Source organism: Neoarius graeffei, chromosome 13 (assembly GCF_027579695.1).
Source record: "Neoarius graeffei isolate fNeoGra1 chromosome 13, fNeoGra1.pri, whole genome shotgun sequence".
NCBI classification, from domain to species: Eukaryota; Metazoa; Chordata; class Actinopteri; order Siluriformes; family Ariidae; genus Neoarius; species Neoarius graeffei.
The window spans coordinates 28108438-28136417 of NC_083581.1; the positions used below are offsets into that span (position 1 = coordinate 28108438).

General features: G+C 41.3%; 1 protein-coding gene across 1 annotated transcript in view; it reads right to left on the reverse strand.

Annotated features, from left to right (window-relative positions):
- The window catches only part of ada (adenosine deaminase), a 112652-nt gene that overhangs the window by 18052 nt on the left and 66620 nt on the right, over positions 1-27980 (reverse strand). Inside the window, exons 7-8 of the mRNA XM_060937448.1 lie at positions 15327-15398; positions 2715-2816 (exon numbers count right to left, since the gene is read on the reverse strand). Of these exons, the coding sequence (XP_060793431.1) occupies positions 2715-2816; positions 15327-15398 (174 nt within the window). The remainder of the gene's footprint in view (positions 1-2714; positions 2817-15326; positions 15399-27980) is intronic.

Below are 27980 nucleotides of genomic sequence, written 5' to 3' on the forward strand. Positions count from 1 at the left end.
AAGAAAATTGACCTTTTGATTATCACAGCTTTTGTTTGGTCCTTCTGAAAGGTCTTGTAAGTTTTTTTGAGCTTTTTGGCAGATATATTCAGAAGTCGATATCAAACTTCTGCTATTCGCTTTAATTTTTTCATTTTGAGAGTCTTTACACTACACTTGTGAAACAAAATGTGCTCATTAGTACTAAATAATGCTTCTAAGACAATTCATGAACAAGTGCTTTCTTACTATTTTGAAAATATAGTTCACAGCACTGTACTTTGAACAAAACACAGTAAACAAAATTGGTGACGAAATACTACGAGCCCTGATGCTGCTCACAGCTTGGTGATGCAAGAGATGAGGCGAGTGTAATAGACCCCTTTGCAGTAAACGTCATTCATACGTAAGAGGAAATTGCGCGCGCAGCCTGGACCCAAAAAAGACTCAGCGACGGTAGAGACGAGAAGAAATATTTGGAAGAAATGCCTAGTTGTGTTGTCGGGTGTCAGAATCGTAGCAGTGATGGGGTTAAAATCAGGGCTTTGAACCGGTTCAAGGAATGAAAACGAAAACCGGGAACTTTTTCTATTTCACATGGAACAGAAACGAAACCAGAAACTTTATTATTTTTCATGTTCCGGAACAGAAACGCTTATTAAAAATAATGGTAACCGGTTAATACCGGTTTTTATTTCATTCCTCAAAGTTTCCGTAGCCTACAAATAAAAAAGTCATTCTTCTCCTGCGCAAGTGTCTATGACCCGCTGGGGTTCACTTCCTGTGTGACGTTCGCTGACTGAATGGAGAGAGCGGGAGGGTGGACTACTATCACGTCTCCACATCTTAAATAAGAGGTAAATATTGCAGTCTATCGTTATTCAAAAACGTCAATTTCAAACACGATAATATATTTGTCCACGTTAATGAGAGGCTCGCGAACATTAAATGACATTAACCTCTGTTAGCCTATCAATGCATAGGGCCTGACTAGCCTTTGGTAACACACTAAACGAATTCTCTTTCATTTTTGGCACTTTTTCTGTTTGTGTAGATGCGAAGACATACTGAGAATCCAAATCGCCAACATTTGAAATAATAATTGTTTTGAATTATTTCTTGTCTTATTTAATGAAGGTTGTAATAGAATTAGCCTACATTTGGCTTAAGCTGGATGAGACAGAGACATAATTTTATAGCCATTTGTTAAACAGCTGACAGGGAACGTAATTAACCGTTCCGGGAACGAAATTTTTTTGTTCTAACTGGTTCGGGAATGTCTATTTAAATGGTGGAACCCAAAACCGGAAACGTTAAAATTCCGTTTCTGTTCGGAACGAACCAATTGGAAAAAAATTCTGGTTCAAAGCCCTGGTTAAAATGTACAGAATTCCAGCAAGATCTCACCCATTCCAAAAAAAAAAAGCCGACGTCTAGGACTACAAGCCATCAAACATGTAGACTGGGATGAAAGCACCATCAAAAATGCATGGGTTTGCAGCGCCCACTTCATCACAGGTAAGATCAGGCTATTTATTAAATCTTTCTTTTTTATTCTTTCTAGTCTTCGTTTATTGATGTAGCAAAATACTTTGGTAACGTTTGTCTGATTAGCTGGGTCATAGTTACACAATGTAATGAATATTGTTAGCATGTTTTCATCAATTTCAGTGTAAAACACGTTCTGTACATGCCCGCACAATCATATGCGTCTAAAGACTTGTAGGCACGAAGTTTTTCGTGGGTGTACACTGAAGTCTTGTCAATAAGGTACGAGTATATATCTGGCCATTGTATACCAGGGAACTTACTAACATCGTCCGTCCACTCTTTAATTAAATGCGGATCCAGTAGGCGATGTCCACTTGTTAGAGTTAACTTATTTATGTAGCGTTCTCGATCTTGTAACGACAATTGTTTTGCATAAATCTGACAGCTCATAACGCCGGTCTATGGGCAGCGCCATTGTTTCCGAGTCCAGGCTGCGCGCGCATCCTGGCAACGGTCGGTTTGTTTACAAACATGCGAAGGGGTCTATTGATAACATGTATACATGTGCTATATTTACCGTATGGACATGGAATCCGAAACCAATTTTATTTATAAGCAGTAGCCACATGCACCCATAGGGTACCTAGTTTTTGTTTACCACATAATTCCATCTATGTTCCAGATGTTATTTCTTAATTTTGATGTCTTCAGTATTGCTCTACGGTACAATGTAGAAAAAAAAAAAAAAAGTCAAAATACAGAAAAACCTATGAATGAGTGATTGGGGTGTACACACTTTTGACTGGTACTGTGTGTGCATGTATACAGATAACTCAGTTTCATGAAGGAACTTCGCCTGGGAGGCTTTTCAAACTCTTCCGCATTTCAAGACCAAGCACTTTGTTTTTAACCCTTTGTTTGAGGAAAGTTCAAAAAACATTTTCTAAACGTATTTTCTAAAACGTCATTTCACAATTTTCACATTTCTACCAAAATCCTTACGACCAAAAGATTGTTTATATATCGTTTATACATATTTATGTGCTAATGTGTCCTTAGTTACTGGGAAATGAGCCATTATTTAACCTGTGACCAAAGAATACTGCGCTAACTCATCACTTTGCAGTTCTGGTGGTTTCCTGTGGTTTTAATTTCAAGCCTTCAAATCTAAACAGAAAAAAATATAAATATATTTTTAAAAAAAAAACAACCGGCAACCTCCTCAGAAGCTCAGCATTTTATACCTCGAAATGCATATTCTGTTCGAGCAGCTGTTTGTAGAGCGCTTCGTCTTTGATCGCGTTATAGCCGTGTCCGATACGCTCTGCCTTCAGCACCTCGACAGCCTGAAAAGGAAAGGCAAAAGTCAGGAAAAAGGAAGAAGCTTAAACCGAGACTTCCGACTAACAACTTGTGTTGTAAATCCCTCCAAGACTTGGCGCATGTTTGCTAAATCCATCCGTATTATATTCATGATAAATGTTATGAACAGAATCATTGTGAAACGTAAGAGCAGAGCTGCTGCACGGGTTCCTCTTCACACAGAGGCCGAGTGTTTGCCTTGGTGTATCTCCATGACAAATGAGGTGAGAACAAACACCACGAAATAATTCACTCTCCACAGAGCCATGGCTCACTGGACTACAACCCCTGGCAAAAAGTATGGAATCACCAGTCTTGGATGAGCACTCATTCACACGTTTTGTTCTGTAGAACAAACTCGGATCACAAACATGATACAATAATAAAGGTCATTCCAAAGTGCAACTTCTTGGCCTTCAGAAACACTAAAAGAAATGAAGAAAAAGCATTGTGGAAGTCAGTAAATGTTACTTTTATAGACCAAGCACAGGGAAAAAAATATGGAAATCACTCAATTCTAAGGAAAAAAAAAAATATGGAATCATGAAAAACAGAAACAAAAGAACATTCAAAACACATCACGAGTACTTAGTTGCACCACCTCTGGCTTTTATAACGGCTTGCAGTCTCTTAGGCATGGACTTGATGAGTGACAAACAGTATTCATCAATCTGGTGCCAACTCTCTTTGATTGCAGTTGCCAGATCAGCTTTGCAGGCCGGAGCCTTGTCGTGGACCATTTTTTTCAATTTCCACCACAAGTTTTCTATAGAGATCTTGCAGTCACGTGACCGGAAAGTTAACAGCCGCCATCTTGTCGGCAAACAACACAGCTGAATACTGCTGCACTCGTGTACAGAATGGATCAATTTCAACCGACGGATTACACGGCTCATTTTTCTAATGAACAGATAACTAGATACATGTCTAAAATAAACGATCTACAGATTAGTGACCCTTATGGCTTACCGGACGTAGTTTTCACGACCGTGTCAGTGGATATTGAACTGCTGGAGGTGGAATACCTGGACGTGTATAATTACCTCATCAACTTTCCCTCGCTGTTCAGTGGTGAAGCACTGCGTGCTTATAAATCTTTGGACAGTTATCTCTACAGAAATTCAGGATTTGTCAGCCCCCCTAAGATGTGGCATCTTGTAAAGAAGAAAATAATCCTCATTGGACGCAGTGGCGCCTCCAGAAATATTTCATAGGGGTGGCCAGATGGGGACACTTAAAATCTTGGGGTGGCACACCAAAACTAAAAGCCATAATTTCAGGATATCATTATACTGTTGTAGTAAACCGGCCAGTAGAAAACTATCAGAAAGACTTAAGGAAATGCCTACTGATATACTTTGGTTTATTGTGTTATATTTAAAATGTTACTAATGATCTAATGTGCACAGACTAATAACAGTACAGTTAACATTTTGAGTTCCACAATAATTATGTTTCATTGTGTAATGAATATATAAAGGCATAAGGTGTACATTTATTGTAAACAAAACAACTACTGGAGACAGAAACAATCATATATTTGCTTTATTTAACAGGAATTTCCCAACAGGGATCAATAGTCTCTGATTCTGATTAGGCAATACAGGGAGTGCAGAATTATTAGGCAAATGAGTATGTTGACCACATTACCCTCTCTATGCATGTTGGCCTACTCCAAGCTGCATAGGCTTGAAAGCCTCCTACCAATTAAGCATACCAGGTGATGTGCATCTCTGTAATGAAAAGGGGTGTGGTCTAATGACATCAACACCCTATATCAGGTGTGCAAAATTATTAGGCAACTTCCTTTCCTTTGGCAAAATGGGTCAGAAGAGGGATTTGACGGACTCAGAAAAGTCAAAAATAGTGACATATATTGCAAAGGGATGGAGCACTCTTAAAATTGCCCAGCTTTTGAAGCGTGACCATCGAACAATCAAGCGCTTCATTCAAAATAGTCAACAGGGTCGCAAGAAGCGCGTTGAAAAAAAAAGGCGCAAACTAACTGCCCGTGAACTGAGGAAAGTCAAGCGTGAAGCTGCCAAGATGCCACTCGCCACCAGTTTTGCCATATTTCAGAGCTGCAACATCACTGGAGTGTCAAAAAGCACAAGGTGTGCAATACTCAGGGACACGGCCAAGGTAACAAAGGCTGAAAAACGACCACCACTGAACAAGACACACAAGATGAAACATCAAGACTAGGCCAAGAAGTATCACAAGACTGATTTTTCTAAGGTCTTATGGACAGATGAAATGAGAGTGAGTCTTGATGGGCCAGATGGATGGGCTCGTGGCTGGATCAGCAAAGGGCAGAGAGCTCCAGTCCGACTCAGACGCCAGCAAGGTGGAGGTGGGGTACTGGTATGGGCTGGTATCATCAAAGATGAGCTTGTGGGACCTTTTCGGGTTGAGGATGGCATCAAGCTCAACTCCCAGTCCTATTGTCAGTTTTTGGAAGACACCTTCTTCAAGCAGTGGTACAGGAAGAAGTCAGCATCCTTCAAGAAAAACATGATTTTCATGCAGGACAATGCTCCATCACACGCATCCAAGTACTCCACAGCATGGCTGGCCAGAAAGGGTCTAAAGGAAGAAAGATTAATGACGTGGCCTCCTTGTTCACCTGATCTGAACCCCATAGAAAACCTGTGGTCCCTCATCAAATGTGAGATCTACAAGGAGGGGAAACAGTACACATCTCTGAACAGTGTCTGGGAGGCTGTGGTTGCTGCTGCACGCAATGTTGATCGCAAACAGATCAAAACACTGACCGAATCCATGGATGGCAGGCTTTTGAGTGTCCTTGTAAAGAAAGGCGGCTATATTAGTCACTGATTTGTTTTTTTTTTTTGTTTTTGAATGCCAGCAATGTATATTAGTGAATGTTGAGTTGTTATATTGGTTTCCCTGGTGAAAATAAATGAGTGAAATGGGTATATGTTTGTTTTTTGTTAAGTTGCCTAATAATTATGCACAGTTATAGTCACCTGCACACACAGATATCCTCCTAAGATAGCTAAAACTAAGAAAGCCCTACTCCAACTTCCAAAAATACTCAGCTTTGATATTTGAGTCTTTTGGGTTCATCAAGAACATAGTTGTTTTTCAATAATAAAACTAATCCTCAAAAATACAACTTGCCTAATAATTCTGCACTCCCTGTACAGTATACTTCAGAACAGTTTTATTCGCCTGTTGCTGTGTTTTTTGGCAAATACATTCACAAAGTCATCAAGGTTTATGGCCTTAGCCCTTCTTGATTCTACACTAAGCACCCCCAAATTGCTTAAACGCACTATTTAGCACTTAAAAAGCACACGTTACGACGCATACTTCCCCCTCTTCTTTTACTAAAGAATATTTTGACTTATTTACTTACTGGTAGTCTTCTCCGTCTTCTCTCTTAACTCCTTTTGAGGTCATTATTTACCTGTGTAGGTACAAGCGGCGGTCACGCGCACACGCTAAGCTGTTGCTGTAGGAGCGCGCAAAAGCGGCGGGGGGGAGGGGAGGGGCTGCTGTGAGTGAGGGAAGATGATCTTCCCTCACTCACCGAAGATCAAGAGCGTCTTGCCTGGCTGGCTGTGCATTTGGGATGAACTGCATAACTGAGGCTACTACAATCTATACTGGCCAGTGGGGTGGCCAGTAAATTTGTAGGGGTGGCCACAGCCCCCCCTGGCCACCCCCTGGTGGCACCACTGATTGGACGGGTAAGTCACTTAAGTATTGAGCACTAGAACTGATGCTAGATATATCAGTAGTATCTAGCATAGCACTGACCAGCCGATTATGGTTGAATCATACATGGCATATATATTTATTTATAAATCCTTATAAGGATTTATCCTTATAAGGATTTACTACTAAGACAGTGGTAAATTCTTATAAGTTCTTTATTGTTTTTTTTCGTACCACACCGCTAAAGACCCAATCCACCCCGCCCCAACCCTTTTCTCAGGCTCCCACTTCCCGGAATTTTTTATTAGAGCAAGTCATAAACTTATGCTGCAAATAACCACATGGATATACTGAAATAAATACATGACGAACCTGAGATGAAATGGTCACTGCAGTGATCCAGTGATCGTTCCTTCCAGTCGGTACCCATGCCTTGTTCTTGTTGTTTGGATCAGCCCGGCCGATAGCAGCAATCCATTTTGCGCGCCTGTCAGGGTCCCGTGGCAGCCTATGAAACTAACTTCCGTTTTCTGACCTCTCCTGTTGTGGCATTTATATGCCATGCAACTCTCCGGCATTGTGGCACGGTAATATTTGAATATTTCGGCGAAAAATAATGAAAGTCAGTGTCGGAAAGACGGCGGAAATATGGCGTTTAACCGACAAGATGGCGTTTGTCTACAATCTGGAGCGGATGTGACGTCACATGCAAGTGCTCCATTGGGTTGAGATCTGGACTATTTGCAGGCCATGACTTTGACTGGATGTGTCTTTCACCAAGGAATGCTTTCACAGTTTTTGCTCTATGGCACGATGCATTGTCATCTTGGAAAATTATTTCATCATCCCCAAACATCTTTTCAATTGAAGGGATAAGAAAACTGTCCAAAATGTCAATGTAAACCTGTGCATTTATTGAAGAAGGAGCCACAGGCATCTCCCCAGTGCCTTTGCCTGACATGCAGCCCCATATCATCAAGGATTGTGGAAATTTGGATGTTTTCTTCAGGCAGTCCTCTTCATAAATCTCACTGGAACGGCACCAAACAAAAGTTCCAGCATCACCACCTTGTCCAATGCAGATTCGTGATTCATCACTGAAGATAACTTTCATCCAGTCATCCACAGTCCATGATTGCTTCTCCTTAGCCCATTGTAGTCTTGTTCTTTTCTGTTTAGGTGTCAATGATGGTTTTCTTTTAGCTTTCCTATATGAAAATCCCATTTCCTTTAGGCGATTTCTCACGGTTCGGTCACATGTTTGTACATTGACTCCAGCTTCCTCCCATTTATGCTTCATTTGTTTTGTTGTACTTTTTCGGTTTTCAAGACATATGGCCTTAAGTTTTTTGTCTTGACGCTTTGATGTCTTCTTTGGTCTACCAGTACGCTCGGCTTTAAAAACCTTCCCATGCTGTTTGTACTTGGTCCATATCTTAGATACAGCTGACTGTGAACAGCCCACATCTTTGGCAACCATGCGTGAAGAGTTACCTTCTTTAAGAAGTTTGACAATCCTCTCTTTTGTTTCAAGAGACATCTCTCTTGTTGGAGCCATGATTCTTGCCAATCCACTTGGTCCAGCAGCCCTCCAAGGTGTGATAACTGCGCTGTTTCTAACTGCAGACTAACGAGCAGATCTAATCTGAGGCAGGTGTCAATTTAGGGAAAGGAAATTGACTAGGCGAGTCCTTATTTTCTACCTGAAAATTGAGTGATTCCATATTTTTTTCCTCAGAATTGAGTGATTCCATATGTTTTTCCCTGTGCTTGGTCTATAAAAGTAACATTTGCTGACTATCACAATGTATTTTCTTCATTTATTTTAGTGTTTCTGAAGGCCAAGAAGTTGCACTTTGGAATGACTATTATTGTATCATGTTTCTGATCCGAGTTTGTTCTACAGAATAAAACGTCTGAATGAGTGCTCATCCAAGACTGGTGATTCCATACTTTTTGCCAGGGGTTGTATGTTTGCTCATGTAAAGCAGACAGGTGTGGCCGCAGGGCTGCCAACTTTTCGACTGCAAAAATTTTCCGCACACCATGCAGTAAGTGGAAATTTTGTATTCAGTTTGATATTCACTTGTCCCCCTGCGTTCTGGTGTTTTGTCAGCTGGAGATGGACAATTTGGGGGGGGGGGGGGGGGTTGAGATTTTGGATTTAGTAGACGTTCCTGCATTCTGGTGGATTTTTGGAGTGGCCTGCTGTGCCATACCTACATTCTTACACATCCTGACTTGCCAGGCCTTCAGCTTGTGGCCAACAAAAGCAAGTTTTGGCTTAAAAGCCCCCACACTAGAAAACTACAGATGACTGCCAATGTTCCTGTAGCCCTATAGACCTGTGTTTCAGATTTAGAGGCAAGTTCATGTTTGAAAATATTTCATCAGCTAAGCCTAAACACCTTCTGAATTGAAACTAAATGTTAAGTTTTTAATAACTGTTGCAAAAAATAAGATTGTCCCTCACTGACTATTCATTATGCATTTAAGGGCTTTCCCCACCACTGGGTTCAGCAGAAGATTGGCATGGGGAAAAATATCAACAGCAAAAGAACAAAATGCTTAAACAGTAAGCAAAATGTGCATGTGCTACAAGAAACATTAGGCCATCCTTAAAAAATCTGTTTCCTGTCCACCGGGTGAGCAAAAAAATCTTCAGTCGGGATGGAGGGATTTTTTTTTTTTTTTAAACTACATGGATGGATAAGAAATCGCAATGCTGTGTTTGCTTTTTCTTTCAGTACTTTATTATTACAAAAGCAGACACATTTAATAAAATATGACAGTTTAATCAACTGAAACTTGTACAAAAACTTTGTTAGCATTTTAAATGCTGACTGCAACATTTGCAAAACTTTTACAAAAGGTACTTAAAATGTCCGACACACAGACTTCTTGTAGTTCTAAATAGACCGTTAGGCCTAGTTCGGATGAAATTACACTATTAAAATGATCACTGAATGATTTGTTTTTCTGAATCTTTACTATTTTGTTGTTCGCTAGAATACCATTTTGCGATTTCACACTTAAGCAAATGTTTGAAAACTCCGGATCTCCTTCCTTCATGGTGGCTGCCATTTATTTGTGCCGCACGGCGCATGCGCAGAGCTGATTCAATTCTATATTCTGCGTGGAATGCAGGGCTTTCCACAAGCGCCGGCTGCCGGACATACAGCCGACTACACAATTAAGTCCAGCCGGCTACTTTAATGACTATTATTTTTGTAGCCCACAGGCTCTAAATATTAATTTTCGATTTTAATAAAATCAAATGTTTATCTAACAGACTGACAATAATGTCAAACTGAACCGCACTCATTTAAGTTGTGATTCGCGCTGTTTGTACCGATAATAACCACAAATTCTCCGCAGACTTCGTTGATGAAGGGAGAGTAACTCCTCCGTGGCCCCGACATGCGGTGTGTGCGCGCGCACTCGGCGGAGGCAGTAGTGTGTCGGGGCTGTCGGAGGGAACAGAAGCAGAGATGACGCTTATTTTGTCTCCGGTAAACCAGTCTTCTCTCGTTCAATTACGTGCTGGCATCAAGAGACACCGCTGGTTGTAAATGAAACCAAACTGAGTGGTTGGAGTGTATTTTCATACACAAATGGAGAAATGTTGGCTGAGTGTGTAATTGTGTAGCCCCACTGCAGACCGTTGTCGTTGTTAATTCATAGCATGCTCAGCTGCGTGAATGTGTCATGCACCGAAAATAAGAGATTTACAAGCCAGGAACGCCTCATGATGCAATACGCAAGAAAAGAAAGAAGATTTACTGCCAATTTACTTTGTATTTGAGTAAAGTGAATAAATAAATGGTCTGTGGAAAATACATTTAGTCCTGGGAACTGCGTGCACAGGAGTTTATTTTGTGTTTACTCCCCCCGGCTGGCTACTTATTTGTCATGGCTGGCTAGTATGAGCCTTAGTGGAAAGCTCTGGGAATGCGGAAATGTCAAGTTCAATTTTAGATTTACGCACCCGAAAAAAATGTCAAAAAACCTGGGAGCACCGTGGCTCAGGTGGATAAGGCGTCACACCATAAATCCACGGACCCGGGTTCAATTCCGACCCGAGGTCATTTCCCGATCCCTCCCCGTCTCCCTCTCTGTCCTGCTCATTTCCTGTCTCTACACTGTCCTATCCAATAAAGGTGAAAAAAAAAAGCCCAAAAAATATCTTTAAAAAAAAAAAATGTCGAAAAACCGGCGTTAAAAAACAAAATTCAACCGCACAAACGGCACTCATCTGGCCGGTGGACCAGAAACAGAAAATTTTTTAATAATGGCCTTAAAATGATTAAGTTTGAACAGTATTGAAACACAAAAAGCTGAACCTTGGCCATAGGTGGGAATGTGCACACAAAGTTGGGCTTAAAAATTTTGGTCATACTTAAATAAGCTATATTAATATATTTCTTATTAATTTATTTCTTATCTATGTTTCTTATTAGTAATAGAGCATTCATCAGGGCCTGTTATCTGACAAATATTCTCTACCTGTCTTGCCCTCTTTGAAACCCTGTCTCCTCAGTATATTGTTCTGTCTTTTTTTTTTTTTTTTAATTATTCACAACAAGTTCAAGTTCTTTGATATTACAGGTGACCATGCTTTATTTATTTTAACTGAGCAATTACATACATCATAAATAATTAAAAATAAATACCCTGTAAATAAACAATAGGTATGGTGGCTAATGGCTCTTCTTGCATTTGTAATATTATCTCTTACTTGCTTTATTTTACAACATTTCCAGTATGGCTTCAAATAAAGTCATAAAGTATGATAACATACAGTAAACAAACTAAAAATGCGCCTTAATAAATGTGTGCTAAGGAGGTGCTCTCCCGTGCTGCTTGTTGGGGAAGATAGAGGCTGTGGCACGGCAGGAGGCCTATAATGATTTAGCATGCCTAGTACACAGCTCTCGATATGGCATTAAATATTTCTCACAACACATATAGGCTAAAACGATTAAGAAACTTTATATAAGTTCATAATTACGCCAGTAATGCCACACATTGGCGTACATATGTACAAACCTGTCTGAGACACTCGTCTTCAACTCGGACACCTTCTCCCTCCTCTTCCTCTAAATTGACGGTAGGCAATTATCCAACTTCCGGCGAGTGCATCATCATTAGATGCGCCACCTACCATAGGGGAGTGTGTACAGAAGGGAACACCTCTCTGCCTGTTTAGCCGTGCGTAAGGCATAATTGATCGATCGCAAGTGGTTGGCGCGACGCAATGGGTAGCCTAGATCAGATAGATAAACTAGATTTTTTTTCAGCGTGAGAAATCGGAGGTATGGCGTGTGAGCGTGTGAAGACAATCAAATGCGTGTGTCTCACACTCATTGCGTGAGAGTTGGCAGCCCAGGGTGTGGGAGCTGTGGGAATAGTGCACACTGAGGATTGTGCTGGGATTTCAGTGGCATAAACAATTAACAAGCAAAACCATGAAGTGTTTGAACAGCCGAGCTTTCACCAAGTCGGTTTCTGTGGAGTCACGCGAGTGTCATTAAAAAGAATAAATCTGTAAGAGAATAGGGAAATAAAATGTTGAAATAGAACCAGAAAATAAATGTAGAAATAAAAATACAAATAAAAGAATGGGGAAATTGTAGAAAAAAAATGAGGAAAATAAAAATGAAATAGGTAAATAAATGCAGAAGTAAACATAAAAGAATGGGGGAAATAAATGCAAAAATAAAAATACATGCAGAAATAAAAAGAAAAGAATGAGGAAATAAAACAGAGGAAAATAAATGTAATAAAAATACAAATAAAAGAATGGGAAAATTGTAGAAAAAATAGAGGAAAATAAATGTAAAAATAATGAAATACATGCAGAAATAAAATAAAATGGGGAAATAAATGTAGAAAAAAATACAAAAATAAATGGAGAAAAAATTAAAGTAAAATAAGAGGAAAATACATGAAGTAAAAATAAAATTAAAGAATAGAAAAATAAAGGCAGAAATCAAGGAAGGGGAAAATAAATGTGGAAATAAAAATGAAAACAAAATAGGAAATCTAGAAGTAAAAATAAAAATGAAATAGGAAAATAAAGTCAGAAATAAAAAAATAATGAGAAAAATGCAGAAGTAAAAATAAAAATGGGGAAATAAATGTAGAAATAAAAAAAAGTGTCAGGAAAATAAATGCAGAAATAAAAGAAATATAATGATTTTCCATATTGGGTCCCCCCAGTTGCTTTTTTCTTTTGCTTGAAGGGCTAAGCTGTCAATCAACCGGCTTTGGGCGGGCCTTCCTGCCCAGGATGAGTACTCAATTCCTGCATGCATGAATCCTGCTTTGTGCTTCATCTTATTCTACAAAAAGATCGAGTAGAGTAAATATTTAAATGTGTAAATAATCCAGCAAACACTTCTGTCTCTCAGTACTTTGTGAACATCTGCAGAACAGCATCTGCTTTTATCAGCTTTTTTTTTTTTTTTTTAAACCTAATCTGTTGATTAAGGCTGACTATTACAGATAAGAATATCAAAAATGTCCCAATACTGATAAACAAAAATGACCTTTACTGGGAACTCTCTAATATGACGACAGAATGAGAATTCTGTAATTAAGAGAAAGGTGTGTGGGGTCTTATCCAAGACTGGAGTAACACTAGTAAGGGGTTCCCTCTAGTTATTCTGGGATCCATGCGTGAGTAGACGCACACGACTACACCAGTGATCCAGAACGCAAATTATTTAGTGCGAAAAAACAAAAAACCTTCAAGCTCACGTTTCAGACACGTGTATTGAGTTCACTCGATACAAATAACAAAACCCATCTGGTTGGTGGTTATCACACATACACTTGTGTTCAAAATAATAGCAGTCCAACACGACTAACCAGATCAATCACTGTTTTTGGTGGAAATTATATTACTACATGGCAAATAATTTACCAGTAGGTGTAGTAGAGTCATAGAAAACCAACAGACCCAACATTCATGATATGCATGCTCCTGAGTCTGTGCAATCTAATAATTAAGTGAAAGGGACGTGTTCAAAATAATAGCAGTGTGGAGTTTAATTAGTGAGATCATTCATTCTGTGAAAAAACAGATGTCAATCAGGTGGCCCTAATTTAAGGATGAAGCCAGCACATGTTGTACATCCATTTCTCTCTGAAAACCTGAGAAACATGGGTCGTTCCAGACATTGTTCAGAAGAACAGCGTGCTTTGATTAAAACGTTGATTGGAGAGGTAAAACGTATACTGTAAAGAAGTGCAGAAAATGATGGGCTGCTCGGCTAAAATGATCTCCAGTGCTTTAAAATGGACAGCAAAGCCAGAGAGACGTGGAAGAAAACAGAAGACTACCATTCGAATGGATCGAAGAATAGCCAGAATGACAAAGACTCAGCCAATGATCAGCTCCAGGGTGATCAAAGACGGTCTGAAGTTACCTGTGAGTACTGTGACAATTAGAAGATGCCTGTGTGAAGCTAATCTATCGGCAAGAAGCTCCCGCAAAGTTCCACTGTTAAAAAAAAAAAAAAAGACGTGCTGAAGAGGATACAATTTGCCAAAGAACACATCGACTGGCCTAAAGAGAAATGGAAAAACATTTTGTGGACTGATGAAAGTAAAATTGTTCTTTTTGGGTCCAAGAGCCGCAGACAGTTTTTCAGACGACCCCCAAACACTGAATTCAAGCCACAGTACACTCTGAAGACAGTGAAGCATGGTGGTGCAAGCATCATGATATGGGGATGTTTCTCTTACTGTGGTGTTGGGCCCATTTATCGCATACCAGGGATCATGGATCAGTTTGCATATATCAAAATACTTGGTCATGTTGCCTTATGCTGAAGAGGAAATGCCCTTGAAACGGGTGTTTCAACAAGACAACGACCCCAAACACACCAGTAAGCGAGCAGCATCAGGGTTCAAGACCAACAAAATGAAAGTTATGGAGTGGCCAGCCCAATCCCCAGACCTTAATCCGATAGAAAACTTGTGGGGTGACATCAAAAATGCTGTTTCTGAGGCAAAACCAAGAAATGCAGAGGAATTGTGGAATGTTGTCAAATCATCCTGGGCTGGAATACCTGTTCACAGGTGCCAGGTGTTCTCAGAAACCGTGGTTATACAACTAAATATTAGTTTAGTGATTCACAGGAATACTAAATCCTTAAGATTTTTTCAGTTTATACAGTAAATATTTGGAGTTTGTAATGAAAAATGCAGACACTGCTTTTTTTTTTGAATAGCCCAATGTTCATTTTTCTTCATTTTCTGTAATTAAAATATTCATACATTTTTCTTCATGTTTTGATGTAGAATATAATGTGCAGTGTTCCCAATGCATGGAAATAAAAACTATTATAAGGATTTTGAGCTTTACTCACATTTTTAAACACTGCTATTATTTTGAACACAGCTGTACACCAGAGATGTGGCAGATAAAGATGAGGTTGGCAAAATGCTGATGTAGTCTGCTTTCAGCGATTTTCTCAGGTGGCACTGCATAAATATATCATATAACACCGTACTTGAAGACATTTCTATGATACTTACGATATGGGGTGCGTCACCAGGAAATGAGTCCAGTGGGTCAAAAAATGAAAAGGTATTTTATAGGCTACTTTTACAGCATGGACAATTTCCACATCTTGATAATTGTGTTATCGTTCTTACACACACACACACACGAGTAGCCAAGGGTTAGTCTGTTTGCTTCTAAGCTGTCAGTGTATGAGCACAGGAAGTAGCGCACATTGCTCCAGGGAAGAAGGGGGGGGGGGGGGGGGGGGGACAAAAAAAACCCCACAAGGCCTCACCTCTTTCACGACAGAAGGAGGGCCGACCTCTCCCGCATGCACTGTTCTGTGGATGCCACTTTTCTCTGCTTCCTGTTAACGACACGCACATTTAAACCACTAGGTTCCTGAATTCTTAGTCCTGATTAGACAGAAGTTATCGCTTTTCTGTAACAGGAGCTCTCGCATTAGTGCAGCTGCAAATTACAGTTTTGGACCTGTTTCATGGAGGCTGCACATAAACTAATAATAAACTGATTAAACATGACCTTACACATTTAACAAAACGCCCACAATCATTGATCTAGTGAAGGTTTCTCCAAGCAGATGCTAAATAAACATTTTTGGAAGGAGTCTCCAGTGCCATTGCTATAAAGGTTTCCACCATGGGAAAGTCTACAGAAGAAAAAAAAAGTCTTTGGACCTTGCCGTTTCTCTGTAAGCAGCAAGCTGTAACAAGTCAGATGTTCCACAGTATTAACTGAACCTATAAACAGAAAGTATGAAGTGTTGTTCTTTGGCAAACTGCTTGAATGTAAGAAGAGTAAAACCTTTCGGTATGTGCTACTGGAAAACAGTCCATGTCGGAGGAGTAATGCTGCACACCAAAACATCATTAAGCAGCGTTGCAGTTTTGCACAAAACAGAAGTGATTTTTTAAAATAATGCTGACAAACCACAATTGTGAACACTCCATGTTTCCACTCAAAGCTGGGTTTCCTCCTCTTGCAATTAACACGGAGACGGAGCTCCGAGACCTGATAAGTGTAGTCATGGTGATTTCGACTGCATCCCCCGCAACAGCTGTGGCTTAAAGAAACAGTCCACCGTACTTCCATAATGAAATATGCTCTTATCTGAATTGAGACGAGCTGCTCTGTACCTGTCCGAGCTTTGCGCGACCTCCTAGTCAAGGCCTCTGCATGCTCTTGCGACAAGGCTTTCGCAGATAGCTTTTCGCAGACAGTTGTAATTTATTGTTGAGCGGGGAGTAATAGGCGTGCGCGATGTTATTCACCGGCACAACGCAAGGGGGCGCGAAGTCGCTAGGAGTAGTTGGTGGGTGTGGTTAGTGGAGCGTTTATCCTCCAGTTACTTATAATGACTAGAACTTTTTTTTTTTATAATGACTAAAACTGGAGTCGTATAGATGTACGTACTTCCTCCCTTCCTCGATCAACCGCTCTTCGTGCTGCTCCATCTTCGCTCGTGTTTTTAAAAATGCCGGTCGTGAAAACAAAACAAACCGGGAAAGTAGGGAAGCGGAAGTGCGTGTACAGCGGGTAGAGTGGACCAATCAGAGCCCTCTTGTCTGCGGCGCTGTCTGCGAGGCTTCTGCGGTGGTCACAATTTTTGGGAGGTGCGCGCAGAGCGTCTGCAAAGGTGGGGGGGGGCTATGCAGACACTGTCTGCGACACCGTCTGCGAGGACTGGGTTGTCAGCATAAATTGGCCTTCAGTCAGACGCAGTCAGACGCACTGTCACTCCTGTTAGCAATGTAGCTAGGCTCAGTATGGCCAATGGTATTTTTTGGGGCTGTAGTTCGATGCGACCAAACTCTTCCGCGTTTTTCCTGTTTACATAGGTTTATATGACCAGTGATATGAAACAAGTTCAGTTACACAAATTGAAACGTAGCGATTTTCTATGCTATGGAAAGTCCGCACTATAATGACAGGCGTACCAACACCTTCTGCGCACTTCGGCAGCGCATTGATACGGAGCTCAGATTTGAACATATTTTGGGCTGGAAAACTTCAACAGTATCTGGCAACAGATACTGCTGACGTTTTCCAGCCCAAAATATGTTCAAAACCCACCAAAATGCACTTGAAACTGCTCAACTGGGCGGGAAACCTCGCAATCTGGCAACACTGTGTAGGCACTGCTGATGGTAGTAACACACGTTTGTGCTGAACTGAACACCCAAGAGATTCTTTTAAGCTGGGAAGGGTGTCAAAACAATCCAAATCGAAGTGTTCAGAGCACAGGATGGATGTTGGTGAGGGCTCCCACTTGTCACAAGTGCACCTGACTTGCTTCACCCACTTCGCATGCAGCTCGGGATCTCTGGGAAACTTGAATAAACTTACCCCATCCTTGTAGGTTTTGGAGCAAAAGCCGGCAACACAACGCGAAGGCATAATAATAATAATTATATATATATATATATATATATATATATATATATATATATATATATATATATATATATATATAAATAAAATAATGACAAAACCTGTCGCATCAACAATAAACTGGTAAGTTAGGAGGAAGGTTCTTTCGCTGACGTCATATAGCTCCTCCTCCTCCTTCGTCTCCTGGGTGCTGCAGCCCCGTCAAATTTGCCCAAATAGCCGCGATTTTTATCATAACTTGTAAAATAGGCGCCTTCGTGAATTAATATATGGATCATCGGGAATTACTTTTTACGTTATAAAACATCGCCAAAGATGTCAAAAACGTGTCATCAGCACTTTAATCCCCTCAAATTAAAATCACTTCCCAGCCACAGAATGGCCTGATATTTTAATGATATATATCACAATGACCAAATTTCAGAGGGAACTAAATTTCACCGATTTTATGAAATCGAAGGGCTTTAAGTATGAAAAACGTATTTCCGTTTCAATTTTGCAAAATCGTCAAATTGCCTGAAAAACCACCTCATGCAGTTCTTTTTGCAATATTTGAGGGGTTTTTTTTTTTTAGTTCACCATTTCAAATTGCACATTAAGCCGGTTAACAGAAACCTGCTTCCTGACTATTAATTATTTTCCTAGAACAGCATGCTCCATCATATCAATGAGAGAGTATCAACTGGTTTCAGTCCAAAACCAGTGTGTGCTAAACAACACCGTGAACCTTCTGTCCCCCAGGGCATAAACCCTTATGGCTCATTATTGGACCTCAAGGTATCTATGTGTACCTTTTTAGGGCTAAAAAACTACACACGTTCCCAAGCAGTATATAAAGGGTAAGTATCTTAGAGTAGTGGTTTTTCAAAGTGGGGGCCGCAGCCCCCTGGGGGGCCGCCAGGGGGCGCTAGGGGGGCCTCAAAGTTGGAGGGACGATGACAAAATTGCGAAAAAAATTTTTTAAAATAATTATTAAATATATTGCAATTAGTTTTTTAATCATCATAAAATATAATTATTAATAATAAATCATATCGAAACGTTGTTTGCCATGCTCATCTCTCCGATTGCCTGTGACGTTGCGGTTTGCGCCATTTATCAAGCTGCTTTGCTCCTCAAGCTAGTGTATTGCTAGCGCAAAATGGACAGGTTTTTGAAGAAGAGACCGAAGGAACAAACCAACAGCCCTGCTGTGGAGGACACTGCTGCGAAAAAAACTAAGTTGTCCTGGCCAACTAAAATCCGAAAATATGAGGCAGCATACATTAAGTTATGGCTTTACAACCTTACAGAAAAATGGCCATGATTGCCCGAAATGCATCCTCTGTCTGGAGACCCTGTCAAACAAGTGCTTAAAACCTTCGAAACTTCAGCGTCACTTGGTACAAAAACATCCGACAGATGCCGAAAAAACAATAGATTTCTTCAGACGCAAAGAAGAGCATTTGGTCAGGCAATCTGCTGCATTCACCCAGCAAGCTATTGTCCCCGAAGGCATCATTTTTAGCCTCGTACCACATTGCTAGTGCTAAAAAACCTCACTCAATTGGAGAAGATTTGATTTTACCAGCCACCAAAGACATTGTCCGAGAATTGCTTGGTGAGGATGCTGCTGCTGCTGCAAAAAACCCAAAACAAATGATGCTGTCCCACTCTCTGATAACACCGTGAGCCAACGGATTGGTGACATGGCTCAAGACGTATCTGCTCAGCTGTTGGAGCAGGCGAGAGCCAGCGAATACTTCGCACTTCAACTGGACGAGAGCACAGATTTATCCAATGAGGCCCAACTGCTTGTGTACATCAGATTTATTTCACAGGAAAGATTTGTGGAGGAAATACTATTGTGTAAAGCACTTGAAAGAAGAACTACTGGGAGAGACATTTTTCAAGTTTTGGACGATTACATCGAGTCTAACAGATTGGACTGGACCCGTCGTGTGGGGGTGTGTTCGGACGGAGAATGAGTTCGTCCTACACGATGTTCGTCATTTTTAGAGGAGGCTGAGCCTCCCTCGTTGTCTTAGAGCAATCGCCCGTGCTTGAGACCCCAAGAATGGCACAGGAATAGTTTTAAGTGCCAACAATAAATCTAATATAGTAATTTTTATGATTAAAGTGATTCATATAGGTAGCGGCCTGCATGAATGACCTTGACGTCCGTAACGTCACAGCAGGAAGGCTATCGGTCTCATCGCCATTTCTGCTATACTAAAACACAGAGCTGACTGCAACTCCGATCCTCCATTTTGAGCCCATTTATCACCATGCCACGTAGATGTGTTGCTGGCCGGTGCAGCAACATGACAGAAGGTGAATTTATGTTGCATTCATGGCTCAAGAATGTTCAAACTGCAAAGATTTGGACGCGTTTTGCAAGAAGTTCATGGACACATTGGGTGCCTACAAGTGTTCTCTCCTCTGCACATTGTACTGAAGACTCATACGAGACCTCCGATTTGTTGAGGAGCGTTGGCTATAAGCCCGTATTGAAAGAGGGTGCAGTACCAACAATTAAATAAAACTACAAGAAAAGTATTTATTTTATTTAAAAAGAAAAGTAAGTTTAGTTGCACCAGTTTTCCCGGAGTGAGCCGAGGGGTGTTGGTAAAATCTGGGACAGAACGGGATGTGACATACAGTGGCATGCAAAAGTTTGGGCACCCTTACTGAAAATGTCTGTTACTGTGAATAGTTAAGTGAGCAGAAGATGAACTGATCACCAAAAGGCATAAAGGTAAAGACGACATTTCTTTTCAGCGTTTTCTGCAAGATTTGTGTATTATTTTTGTTTTGTACAATTGGAGAGTGAAAAAAGAAAAGGAACACCATGCAAAAGTTTGGGCACCCCAATAGTTCTCAGGTAACTTACCAAGGTTCCAGACCTTAATTAGCTTATTGAGCTGTGGCTTGTTCAAATTCTTCAGTAGGAAAGGTCAGATGATGCAGATTTCAAAGCTGTATAAATTCTGACTCCTCAAATTGTCCCTAAAATCAACCGCCATGGGCTCCTCTAAGCAACTCCCTCGCATTCTGAATAATAAAATAATTGATGCTCACAAAGCAGGAGAAGGCTCCAAGAACGTAGCAAAGTGTTTTCAGGTAGCTGTTTCCTCACATTGTAATGTTAAGAAATGGCATAACAGAAACAGTGGAGATCAAGGTGAGGTCTGGAAGATGAAGAAAACTTTCTGAAAGAACTGCTCGCTGGATTGCTAGAAAGGCAAATAAAAACCCTTGTTTGACTGCAAAAGACCTTCAGAAAGATTTAGCAGACCCTGGAGTGGTGGTGCACTGTTCTACTATGCAGCGACACCTGAACAAATATGACCTTCATGGGAGAGTCATCAGAAGAAACCCTTTCCTGCGTCCTAGCCACAAAATTCAGCGTCTGAAGTTTGCAAATGAACATCTAAATAAGCCTGATGCATTTTGGAAACTAGTCCTGTGGACTGATGAAATCAAAATAGAACTTTATGGCCACAATGTGCAAAGGTATGTTTGGAGAAAAAAGGGTGCCAAATTCCAGGAAAAGAACACCTCTCCAACTCTGAAGCATGGGTGTGGATCAATCATGCTTTGGGGTTGTGTTGCAGCCAGTGGCACAGGGCACGTTTCATTGGTCGAGGGAAGCATGGATTCAAATAAATACCAGCAAATTCTGGAAGCAAACAATCACACCATCTGTAAAAAAGTTGAAGTTAAAAAGAGGACGGGTCCTACAATAAGACGATGATCCAAAACACACCTCAAAATCTACAATGGAAAACCTCAAGAGGCACAAGCTGAAGGTTTTGCCCTGGCCCTCACAGTCCCCCTGACCTAAACATCATTGAAAATCTGTGGACAGATCTCAAAAGAGCAGTGCGTGCAAGACAGCCCAGGAAACTTGTAGAACTGGAAGCCTTTTGCAAGGATGAATGTATGAAAATCCCCCAGGTAAGAACTGAAAGATTATTAGCTGGCTACAAGAAGTGTTTACAAGCTGTGATGCTTGCCAAAGGGGGTGCTACTAGGTACTAACCATGCAGGGTGCCCAAACTTTTGCTTCAGGCCCTTTTCCTTTGTCATTTTGAAAATGCAAAAGATGAAAATAAAAAATAGTTTTGGCTTAAAATATAAAGGGAATGAGTCATCTTTAAAATTTATGCCTTTTGAAGATCATTTCATCTTCAACTTGTTTAACTGTTCACAGTAACAGCAATTTTGACTAGGGTGCCCAAACGTTTGCATACCACTGTATCTCTCGGGCAGTGACCTCCCTGCGGTTGTTGCTAAAACCGGTGACATCCCATTCCATCCCGGGTTTTAGTAATTGCCTGAGCCGAGCAGTAATGGCGGAGTACTGAGCTATAGACCCTTTTCAGTCACGTGACCTTCATAAACGTGACCACCATTTTGGACATGTAGCGGACTTCGGCTCGAATTGGTTTGAATGCGAGGAAGGCGACAAACGGAGAACATAAGAAAAAGGAGCGAGATGCAGAAAACACCTTCGCTATCCAGCGACGTAGGGCATTTACAGGGCGAGCAGAGGGAGAAATAACAGTAACGACACATTAGCAACGCCATACAGAAATAACGGTTTATGGCACAAACCCTTTCGGTTCTCGCTCATCTAGCTGCTACAATGACTGCTTAGACTGCAACAATAATACCTAACAAACATTTAAGTATCCGTTGTAAAGACGTGAAACTCATCGAGTGACGAGTGTGTTCATTGATGAGCTAACACAATCTAAAAGTAGACATACCATCACACTGCCCTGGCGCTGTGTACAGTTTACCTTCTATGGTTTGTGCACTCACTATTTGCCATTACTTTCTCCAACCGTTGTTACAGATTACAGGGAACGGCCTGGATTTAAGAGACAAATACATGTTCCTCTTGTTTTGAACACTTATTTGTAGGCAGTGCTTAATTTGTAAAGTGGGAGGTCCCGGAGCGCAGAGGATGAGCGGCTCCGGTGCGGAAAAAAAAGAGGGGGGCGCGGCGCTGCGCTTCTGGGCATGTTTTGTAATACCACTGCAAATTAAGTTCATCTGCAGATATTTTGTGGATGTCGTTTCATGAGAGAAATCACCAACAAGACAGATATCAAAATCAGACATTAACACTAAATAAACTTGCATTTTTTTATTTAATTATTTGTTTGTTTTTTTTGTTACATAGTCAAAAGAGGTGTCGGATCACCGGATCCAGTGTAAATAGCTGCCGGAGCCAACGCCCGAGGTTCCGGAGCGCGCTCCGGCTTGCTCCCCCTCAAATTAAGCGCTGTTTGTAGGACACTGCCTCTGATCTGTCCTACAGTCTACCAACAGCAAAGGAACACAACGCTGGCTAATGTCGTTAGCTAATAGCTACTACAGAAGAACAAAGAGGTTACAATGGGTTATTTTAGCCTATTTGGTTACACACTCGCCGACACAGAATGTTAACAGCAATGTAATGCCTTTTCTGGCTAATTTTATTCGTCTTACCTCCAACAAAGTGGTCACTACACAAGCGTTGGTGTGCCGCTATCCATCTTCTCCATCAATCAGCATCTACCGGGATCTGATAAAATGATAACCCTTGCCTTGTTTGTTGATTGTTACTACATCCAGGTGCACAACAATATAGTGGCATGATGGAAGTCTTGCTGAAAATAAACACTTTCTTTGCTGCCGTTCCTCAATGCTGGCTGTGGTAAACTACTGGTAGTACATGTCCAAAATGGCGGCCGCGTTTGTCGTGACGTCACGTGAAAAGGGTCTAGAGAGAGAATGGAGAATGAGTGGACCAGCCGTCTCATTTCTAAACTGGATATTGCTGCCATCTCACCCTTACGTGGAAGAAGCGAATGAATGGAGAACTGAACGAACAACTGAAAGTCAGATTGTTTCAAAACAAATCAGCCACAAGATCGGCCTTCAGGAAGCGAGAACACAGACGGGTAAGATACGACTCTCTTTTGGATAAAAAAAACAACAACAAAAACAGCACATTGTTTACCTGCATTTAGATTAATACATGTAACTTGTATTGTGTGTTCAAGTTACCAGTATAAAATTATTTAATTTGCTTCAGAATGTGATTGTCTCAGTTCATCTGATTATTTAATTAGCCTTTTATGTTTTATCAGTGAAAATGCATGCATGTACATGTATGTTGCATAAGTTATATAACACCTATCCTGTTTTAATGAGAGTCAACCCACAATCAATGAAGTCAAATCAGTCTTATGCCGCTTTTCCACTACCAACACGGCTGAGTTGGGCCGAGCCGTGCTGAGTTGGGCTGAGTTGAGCTGAGCGGGGCTGTTGGAGTTGCATTTCGACCACAACCGCGCTGAACCGTGCTGGCTGGAAGTGGGTGGACACATTGGGTGGAGTTAGCAAAAGTGGGTGGACGTCACGTGTTGTCGTTAGGCGGCGCAAACAGTGACAGTGATCTTTTAAGCGGTAGTCTCACGACCCGGATAGTAAACAATAAACATGGAGGACATGGAGTCGTTAGTGTTGTTGGTCTTGGTGCTGTGGCTTGTTGTCACCGACAACGCCAACAGATACTGGCAAGAGCGTATAGATGAGGCGAGGCGCATAAGGCTTCAGAAATTCTCGTAATTTGTAATTATTCTTCTTCCGGGTTTACGGTGTTTACAGATCCCAGCGTGCTCGCGGGGCGTGTGGGCGTGTGAGGACACTCCTCCTCACCAATCAGTGCACAGGGGAGTGTCTCCTCACACCCCTAGCCCCACTCGGCTCGGTTTGACTCGCTTCAGCCCCACTCCAAAACTGTGCGAGTTTTGGGTGCTAAGCAGGGCCGAAGCGAGCTGAGTCGTGCTGCTCTGAGGTAGTCGAAACGCGAGCCGTGTCAGGCTGAAGTGAGCTGAAGCGAGCTGAAAAAGGGTAGTGGAAAAGGGCCATTAGTTGAGCAAGTCGGTAACGGTATTTCTTACTTTCACCAGAAATTTTTGTTTATATGACTTTGGTCTATAGCTGTAAAAGGCCTCGGCCTTAAAACTGGTTACCGCTGTGACGTCACACACTCAGAGCTGGCTGACTCAGTGGGGCAGCTCAAATGCCAACTTTGCGGTAGATTTTAACTCTCAAAAATACATTTTCAAAAATTCCCATTTATGCAGCATACAAGAGTCAAGGATGGAGATACTATCCACTCAGAAATGTATTTAAAAATAAAAGTTCTGCATATCTCCTTTAAAAACCACTGCATGTTTTCTGTTACTTATGAGAGTGTCATTTGCTCTCCAGCCAGTCCCTTTAAAAAGTACACTCACCAGCCACTTTATTAGGAACACCCATGCATGCGACTGCTGTCTGTTTTATGCAGTTCTCTAATCAGCCGATCCCTTGATAGCAGCACACTGCATCAAATCGTGCAGATACAAATCAAGCGCTTCAAACATTAAATGTTCATTTCAAACATCTGAATGGGAAAAATTGTGATCTCAAAATGTGACTTTCTTTCACTGTGGCATGGGTGTTGGTTTGAGTGTTTCAGAAAGTGGGGTTTTCACACACAGCAGTCTCTAGAGTTTACACAGAATGGTGCGAAAAACAAAAAAAACATCGAATGAGTGAGCGACAGTTCTGTGGGTGGAAACGAACACGTCGTCAATACGAGAGGTCAGAGGAAAATGGACAGATTGGTTCGAGCGTTTTTTGTTAGGAAGGATATAGTAACTCATATAATCACTCTTTACAGCCGTGGTGAGCGGAAAATCATCTCAGCATGCAACAGAAGACCACATTGGGTTCCAGTCCTGCAGCCAAGAACAGGAATCTTAGAATCGAGAACAAGTTCTGACTAAATTGGCCGGTGAGTGTACATAGTTAAAAGTGTATGAGAGACTTGCAGTGCCACAGGAGACCTTGACTGAACCAACAAGTTACAGATAAGCAAATGTGATAGCCTCATGATATGCTTTTCCTCGCAGATGAACGTTACCAAATTCCACGATGGTAATTTCATAACAGGACTGATAAAAGGTAATTAATATCTTTAATCCTTATCAAAAGAGACACACCAGCCAAGGCAGTCAAATGTCAAGAAACTTTATAGCTTTCTTCCATCACGCAATGTCAAGGATCCCCATTTACAAAGTATACAGTGCCTTTCAAAAGTATTCATCCCCCTTGGTGTTTGTCCTGTTTTGTCGCATTACAAGCTGGAATTAAAATGGATTTTTGGGGGCTTAGCACCATTTGATTTAAACATGTCTAAAGGAGAAATTTGTTGTTTTATTGTGACACAAACAATAATTAAGATGAGAAAACAGAAATCTGGAGTGTGCATAGGTATTCACCCCGCCAAAATCAATACTTTGTAGAGCCACCTTTTGCTGCAATTACAGCTGCAAGTCTCTTGGGGTGTGTCTCTATTAGCTTCGCACATCTAGCCACTGGGATTTTTGCCTATTCCTCAAGGCAAAACTGCTCCAACTCCTTCAAGTTAGATGGGTTGTGTTGGTGTACAGCAATCTTCAAGTTATGCCACAGATTCTCAATTGGATTGAGGTCTGGGCTTTGATTAGGCCATTCCAAGACATTTAAATGTTTCCCTTTAAACCACTCCAGTGTAGCTTTAGCAGTATGTTTAGGGTCATTGTCCTGCTGGAACGTGAACCTTTGTCCCAGTCTCAAACCTCTGGCTGACTCAAACAGGTTTTCCTCCAGAATTGCCCTGTATTTAGTGCCATCCATCTTTCCTTCAGTCCTGACCAGCTTTCCTGTCCTTGCAGATGAAAAATATCCCCACAGCATGATGCTGCCCCCACCATGCTTCACTGTAGGAATGGTGTTCTCAGTTTTGGGTTTGCACCACACATGGCATTTCCCATGATGGCCAAAAAGATAAATGTTAGTCTCATTTGACCAGAGAATCTTCCTCCATGTCTTTGGGGAGTCTGCTACATGCTGTTGGACAAACTCCAAACATGTTTTCTTAAGCAATGACACTTTTTCTGGCCACTCTTCCATAAAACATCGCTCTGTGGAGTGTACTGCTTAAAGTGGTCCTATGGACAGATACTTCCATCTCCGCTGTGGATCTTTGCAGCTCCTTCAGTGTTATCTTTGTTGCATCTCTGATTAATGCTCTCCTTGCCCAGTCTGAGAGTTTTGGTGGGCGGCCTTCTCGTCAAGTTTGTAGTGGTGACATTTTTTTTGCTATAATGGATTTAATGATGCTCCCTGAGATATTCAAAGTTTGGGATATTTTTTAATGACTCAACCCTGATCTAGCTATACTACTCTACAACTTTGTCTCTGACCTGTTTGGAGGCTCCTTGGTTTTCATCTTGCTTGCTTAGTAGTGTTGCAGAGTCAGGGTCCTTCCAGAACAGGTTGATTTATGACGTCACCGCGCCGTGAGATTTTGTTAGGCGCCATATTGGAAGACCAAGTACATGCACTCACAATATAAAACAAAGTACGAGTGAGAGTAAAGTGACACGATGGATGATAATTCTGGTTATGTGAGTACACTACCAGCTGCAGAAAGGGCATGGTATGTGGAGAAACTGGCTGTGATTGATGGGTTTGACCCATATGATAAGACTCGCAGCAAGGGAGAATGGAAACATAAGGAGGACCTGACACCAATTCTGCCATCTGTTTGCTACCCAGACATTGTAAACTATTTGTTGTTTACACCCAGTGCCTACAGTCAGTGTTCGAACTATGCCGATATTTTCGGGGGGTCCCTTTTTTTCCCTTGGGGTGCTTGCGCTTGTCTCGGAGCGCGGATCTCCGAATACATGAGAAGCCTATCTTACGCACATATCACGCGGACTCCACACCTCCACACACGCATCGCGTCTGAAGTCATAACTCATCAGGGGAAATCGTGTCCACATTGGCATGTTCAAAAAACAACCTCGAGTCAACAATGATACCACACGCAAGGGAAAAAAAAAAAAAAAGTCAGGGTACTCAACAACCAACCTGGCAGCAGTGAGCAAGCCCCAAACCATCCTAAATTATTATTATTATTATTAAATTGTAGAAGTCTGGGAGGCTTGCTCCTCATACAGTTATCAACTTGGAGCCAATTTAGCATGTTTTAAATCTGAATTTCTTGCGTTTGCTTACCTCAAAGTGTCCGCAGATCATGCACAGACTTATCCATTATATCCACAGTTTTTTGCCAAGTCTCACACAGGTTTCTTTAAGTCTACTGTTGGGCCAATAAATCATAAATAAAACAGCTCAGATTTGTTTGTTTAAGTCGTTTGCCACTCCACTTTATTCTCATGGGTTCACATACCGCTGCCGTTATTTCCCCCTAATCACGAGTTTGTTGGTCTTCCAATATGGCGCAGGGTCTGTTTACTTCCGGTTTCGGGTGACGTCAGTGAAAGGGGTCTATACAGACATCATGTGACAGATCATGTGACACTTTGCACACAGGTGGATCTTAAATCAACGAATTATGTGACTTATGAAGTGAATTGGTTGGACCAGCTCTTATTTAGGGGTTTCATACCAGGGTATCTGCACATTTTTCAAGTACAAATTTAAAGACTTTTAAGAC